Genomic DNA, 6,694 nt, shown 5'->3' on the forward strand with positions numbered 1-6,694 from the left:
AATATTGATTATAAAAAATCAAGAGTGCTTTGACTACGAGTAGACTTAAAATTTGTATTTGAACATAGTTTTCCAGTTTCTATTCTATAACATGTTGTGTATAATGAGGTTTAACAAAAATGTTGGGAATTAAGTGTAAAGATATCAGGTTATTTAACATTGATTTACATAAATTAATTGAATATCAATTAATAATGAGTGCCTTTGAACTTTGAATTTAAATGAGGTATAGTTTTCTAGTTTATATTCATCTATATCTAGTGTGAGTGAGTGTTAAACATTCTAGATTGAACAAAATGGACAGAGCCACAGTATATCAACTGAAACTATATTTGAGAGCAAAAAGTCAAACTTGTTCTGGCAATAAGGCAGAACTTATAAGTAGGATACAGGAGTTTATCACAGCTGAGGAATTAGATGCAGATGAAGTAGTTCAAGAAATATTAGCTTTCAATAGAACACCAGTGGAAGAGGGAATAGATGGTACAGTGAAACCAATAGATAGTGTATCTCAAGCAGGAGAAAGTGACATAGGTAGTCAATTAGGTAAGGTGATGGCTAAGAGGGCGAGCTTAGACATCAAATTACAGAAGTTGAAAATGAAGCAAGAGTTGGAAAAGGAATTGCATAGATTAAAACTAGAGCAGGATAGGCTTGAGTTAGAAACGGAATTAGAATCAGCTAAGGCAGAATTTAATATTTTAAGTAAATTTGAAAGTAATGTAAATGTTAATTTAGAAAATGATTCTCGTGACTGCAGAAGTACAAATCAGAGTAATAGTGATAGCCAACAGACAAATAGAGACATGATTACGACTTTAATGACCAAAAACATGATGCCTGTTCATGTGATTACCAAATTTAATGGTCAGATAGACAAGTACTTTGAATTTATTAAAGATTTCGACATGTTAATTGATAGCAAGCATGTGTCAGATAATGAAAAGTTACAATACCTAAAACAATATACAGAAGGTAAACCACACAAGATAGTTAGAACGTGTTTACATTTAGATCCAAAAGAGGGTTACCAAAAGGCGAGAAGTGAATTAAACAAAAGATATGGAAATAAAGAACGGATCGCTTTAATGCACATAGATAAAGTTCTTGCTTGGCCTGAAATTAAGGAAGAGAATGTTGAGACATTAGATGACTTCATTGTCGAATTAAATTCATGTATAAGTGCTATATCGGGTATTCACTATGGAATTTCAGAATTACAAAATCTTAGGACTTTGCGTCAGTTAGTTGAGAAATTGCCCAGATATTTACAGGACAGATGGAGGAGAATAGTCGACGAGTTAGCTGAGAGTGGGAAGTTAGTGGACATTAAAGAATTAGTCAGATTTTTAGAAAAAGAAGTAAGAATATTGAATAACCCAACATTTGGGAGAAGTATTAAGGGAGGATTTAGAGATAAGAAAGTAGAAGTGAACACATGGAGTTCAAATAGAAAGATGAATTACAAGAAAGGTATAGAACCAAATGATGGAAGAGTTCATGTCAATGTGACACAGAAAGCAAGACTTTCTTGTTGGTTATGTCAGGAAGAACATATTATTGATGTATGTCCTCAGTTAAGACGGTTGACTTATGAAGAGAAATTAAGCAAGGCTTATAATTTAGAACTTTGTTTCAAGTGTTTAAGGAAAGGACACAAAGCGTCACAGTGTAGAGTGATTCGAACTTGTGAACAATGCGGTGGTTCACATCTTACAATTATGCATAGGACGAATAAGAATTTCAGGGTTGAAGGAAGTAAAGAAGTAACGGCAAATCCAGTGGTCACTAATGAGGTTGATGATTCTAGAGTTCAAGTATTATCCAGTCAATTGAAAGATTCAGTAGGAGACACTACTGCTATCCTAGTTCAAGTAGAGTTAAATGGTAAGGTTGTTACTACCAGATGTTACCTTGACAATGGTAGCTCAGTCACATTTTGTTCTAAGAATTTATTGCAGAAACTTGGAATGACAGACGTGAACTATCAGTCAACTACGTTACAAGTTAGTACAATAGTAGGTACAAGAGGAATGTCTTGTCTTAATGTTGAAGGGATGTCAGTGGCTGACATAGAAGGAAATAACCAAATTAGATTACCACCTGTATTTGCAGTGAATAAACTTCCTCTCAATCAAGGTCATGGTATTAGAAAGAATGACATAGAGAAGTGGAAACATTTGATGAAACTAGAATTTGATCACAGCCAAGGAGAAATAGAAATCATGATAGGAAGTAATGTCCCAGAGGCGTCTGAACCTTGGGAGGTTGTGCATGCAGAGAAAGTAGGAGATTCGTATGCTGTGAGAACACGTTTAGGATGGATATTGTGTGGAAGAATAATAGACAATAATCATGAAGTTCCTGTGAATAAGATAAAGGTTGATGGTAATTATTTAGAAAGGAAATTGATTGAATCTTATAATAGAGAGTTTGTGGATTCATCACTGAATTCGGTAGAACCTAGCATGGAAGATAGAAGATGGTTACAATTTGTTGAGTCTGGGTGTAGGCAAACGATTAATGGAAAGTACGAGATCCCTTTACCAATGATAGAGAAACCTAGGATAGTTCCTGATAGTGAACCTATGGCGGTCAAAAGACTTCAGCAGTTAAAGCGTAAATTCAAGGATGATGAATATTATAGGCAGTATAAGCAATTTATGATCAATTTACTAGAGAAAGGGTACGCCGAAGAAGTACCTAAGTGTGAGGTGAGGAATCAACAAGCATGGTATGTTCCATATTTTGGAGTACGTCATCCTAACAAAAAGGATAAAGTACGTGTAGTATTTGATTGTGCAGCACGTGTAAATGATTTGTCGTTAAATTATTTGTTGCAACAAGGACCTGATATAAGTAATCTTCTGTTAGGTGTCCTTTTGAGATTTAGATTAGGATTATATGCGTGTACTGCGGATATAGAAACTACTGGTATGTATTATCAAGTTAAAGTACCTGAAGATGATAGAGATTATTTGCGTTTCTTATGGTGGAAAGATGGACACATAGGAAGTGATATAGTTAAGCTACGGATGACTTCTCATCCATTTGGTACTAGTTGCTCACCTAGCATTGCAAATTATGCTCTAAAACGAGTAGTACAAGATCACGGCAGTCAGTTTCACAAATCAGTAAGTGAAATAGTTCTTAATAAATTCTATGTTGATGACCTGTTGGTGTCATCCGATGGCAAATGAGTTGATTGACAATAATAATAATGTGATAGACCTTTGTAGTAAAGGTGGATTTAATTTGACAAAGTTCAATAGTAATTCCCTTGAAGTTTTGAAGAACTTACCCAAAGACAAGTGTAGTGATAGCATTGAGAAGTTCATCGAGGATGAAGATGTAGTACAAAAGACATTAGGATTGGATTGGTCTCTTGGCAAGGATAAAATGAGCATATCACTCAACGTTGATGAAATACCTAGGACAAAGAGAGAATTGCTAGCAGTAATTGGTAAAATTTACGACCCATTGGGTATGTTAGCACCAGTTGTTCTTGAAGGAAGAGTATTGTTACAAAATTTATTTAGAAACGGCATTGGATGGGATTGTACTTTGAGTGAGAGAGATAAAGGACAAATAAATGTTTGGATGTCAAGGGTGAATAAGTTCAAGCTGTTTAGCATTGATCGTTGTACGAAGAAAGGTATAACGTCAAAAGTAGAGTCAATTGAGTGTCACATTTTTTGTGACTCTAGTGAAGTAGCATATGGTTCAGTGGTATATTTAAGATATAAACATGTTGATGGTACGATCCAGTGCAGCTTCATTTTGGGAAAAGCCAAAGTAGCACCTCTGAAATCAATTACAATTCCAAGACTTGAATTGGTAGCAGCCACGCTTGCCATTAAATTGAAGTGTGTGATAGTGAGAGAATTACCTTTAAAGATGACCCAAATTTATATTTGGACAGATTCAACTACAGTGTTAAAATACTTGCATAATGATCATATAAGATTTAAAACCTTTGTAGCCAATAGAGTGTCTCAGATTCGAGAGAATTCTGAGGATGTATGTTGGATGTATGTTTCGAGCAGAGATAATCCTGCCGACGATGCTACCAGAGGCAGACAAACCAGTAGATGGTCTGAAGGACCTGCTTTCTTGTCCCAAAATGAAGAAGTCTGGCCAGTCCAACCGCAAATAAATAAGGAAGATTTTTCTAACCTTGAAATTAAAAAGGTATGAGTTGAAGTCGAACCAATACAAAATCATACAGTTGATCCTTTAATGTCACGACTAGTTTGTCACTATTCTTTATGGTTTAAATTGCTTAGAGCATGTAGTTATCTTATATTATTTGTCAGATATTTGCAAAGACAAAGTGTGTCAATTATCGAACTTAATGTTCAATTAATGGATTTTGCGGAAGAAGAAAGAGTAATCAAATTTGTACAAAACTGCTGTTTTGCAAAGGAGATTGTCTGTTTATCCAGAAAGGATCCTATTAATCTTTCCAGTTCTATAAGGAAACTTAAACCGATGTTGCTGAATGGTATACTCAGGGTAGGAGGTAGACTAGTTAACTTAGAATTGCCCTTGGATATGAAACATCCAATTATTCTCTCCCATGAACATCATGTGACTAGTTTAATCATTCAACATTATCACATGAAAGTAGGACACATGGGAAGGCAAGCAGTGTTAAATTAAGACAGAAATACTGGGTAATTAAAGGTAATTCAGCTGTAAGGAAAGTATTGTCTAAATGTGTCACGTGTAGACGTTTCAAGAATTCAACAATCACTCAAGAGATGGCAGCCTTGCCAGTAGATAGAGCAAATGTAAATCAGAAACCATTTTTTGTGACTGGAGTTGATTGCTTTGGGCCATTTTTTGTGAAAAGAGCACGATCTCGAATCAAGAGATATGGAATATTATTTACTTGTCTATCCATTAGAGCTATACATCTTGAAATTTTACATGATTTGACGGCAGAGAGCATGATAAATGCATTTATCAGGTTTATGTCCAGACGGGGTACAGTTAGGAAATTGATTAGTGATCACGGCACAAACTTCATTGGAGCAAATAAGGTATTGAGGGACAATCTTACCATGCGTCATATTAGTACTGAATTAACCAAGAGAGGTGTGGATTGGGTATTCACTCCTGGAGGTTCTCATCATTGTGGTGTTTTTGAGAGAATGATAGGATTAGTCAGACGAGTTTTGGAAGTTGTGATAGGTTCACAAACTTTGTCCGATGATAATTTAAGTACATTTTTTTGCGAAGTTGAGAGTACAATTAACAGTCGTCCTCTAACTGTAGTATCAAATGATGTGAACGATTTGTGCCCCATCACCCCTAATTCTTTACTTAATTTGGATAATTATGTAGTGACACTTGATAGTGGAGAAATGGTCTGTGAGAGCAGAAAGAAATGGAGACAGGTACAGCATTTAGCCAAAGAGTTTTGGCGAAGATGGCAGAAAGAATATTTGCCTTGTCTGCAAGAACGCCAGAAATGGTTGAAAGTTAATAGGAATCTTAGGGAAGGAGATATTGTCTTAATGGTGGAGAATAATACACCACGCAGTCATTGGCTATTAGCAAGGGTTGTGAAAGTGATAAAAAGCAAAGATGGACTAATTAGACAAGTGGAAATAATACGTGGTAAAAAACTCTATAAGCGACCTATTTCCAAACTAATACTACTATTAGAAGGTGACTCAGTGTAGAAATTTGACCTCCCGTCAGTGGTTTTGTGATCCTGGGTGATCACAAGGGGGAGGGTGTGAGTGCCGATTGCACTATGTATAAGAATATCTTGATGTATGATATTATACAGGTAAATTATGATATGTACTAAGGTTAATGACGAATCACGGCTTATGACATTTGATCTGTGTCAAGTACCAATTGTATAATGTTCGAGTGTATTGACAAATTATGATATGTACTAAGGTTAATTACGAATCACGGTCTATGACATTTGATGTATATTGAGTACAGATTGCACAATGTCTAGGTGTAATATGAAAATATATATGTGAGAAGATATCGATGACATGTGCGAGAAATAATTGAACTTAATGGCAACCACAAGCCCGTGTTGTTACGTATATAGTTACAATGTATGTAAAATAAAATGGAAAATGTTATTGTCGAAATTGATGTACTGTAACGATCCATCATATATATAATAAAATAAAATAAGATTAAAGAAACTCTAGAAAAAAGGAGAATGTTGAGTGGAACATAACTCGTATATTTATTTACGATCCCTTAGATGTATTCCTACGCCACAAAGTAGTGCGTATTTCCCTCGTTAGGATCGTAATCAGAAATGTCCTTTCTGTGTGTAGTCGTTGAGTTGACAACATCTCCGTAAGTGCCATGGCAGTCATTATTGGTAAGCATTGAAAGAGTAAATTGTTATCTTTATGTAATGTCACTTGTTGAAATAATATGTAAGAGTTAGTGCATAAGTCATGTTAATTAGTAATGTATTTGGTTTCTCAGAATAGCAAAGGATCACGAAGATATGTGATGATGTCTGTTGTGGAGGCGGGTAAACCAAATCATGGTAGGAATCATGAAGTTGAGTTCAATGATTATTATTGACGAATAGTGTTGTTAATCATTGCATTGATTTGATAGATTAATTATGAATGCAAATCACAATGTGATACAATTTGCAGAAACCACACACACAAACCACACACATTTAAACACCGTCTGT

The 6,694-nt window shown here is 35.2% G+C and overlaps 1 protein-coding gene across 1 annotated transcript; it reads left to right on the top strand.

Moving 5' to 3' along the window:
* Positions 1–296: 296 nt before the first annotated feature.
* On the top strand, positions 297–5,690 carry LOC143019819 (uncharacterized). The gene is made up of 5 exons (XM_076175801.1): positions 297–1,887; positions 2,140–2,285; positions 2,376–3,134; positions 3,265–4,191; positions 4,599–5,690. The coding sequence occupies exons 1-5, from the start codon at positions 297–299 to the stop codon at positions 5,688–5,690; spliced, it is 4,515 nt and encodes a 1,504-aa protein (XP_076031916.1).
* Positions 5,691–6,694: the final 1,004 nt, after the last annotated feature.

This window comes from Oratosquilla oratoria, chromosome 38 (assembly GCF_046742065.1).
Source record: "Oratosquilla oratoria isolate Oo_2021 chromosome 38, ASM4674206v1, whole genome shotgun sequence".
Classification (NCBI taxonomy): domain Eukaryota; kingdom Metazoa; phylum Arthropoda; class Malacostraca; order Stomatopoda; family Squillidae; genus Oratosquilla; species Oratosquilla oratoria.

Excerpts from the sequence above, each read along its gene's own strand:
- LOC143019819 (XM_076175801.1), top strand. The coding sequence starts at position 297 with ATGGACAGAGCCACAGTATATCAACTGAAACTATATTTGAGAGCAAAA. Across the intron at positions 1,888-2,139 it reads AGTTCAAGTAGAGTTAAATG|GTCATGGTATTAGAAAGAAT; the intron begins GTAAGGTTGTTA and ends CTCTCAATCAAG. Across the intron at positions 4,192-4,598 it reads CTAACCTTGAAATTAAAAAG|TTTAATCATTCAACATTATC; the intron begins GTATGAGTTGAA and ends TCATGTGACTAG.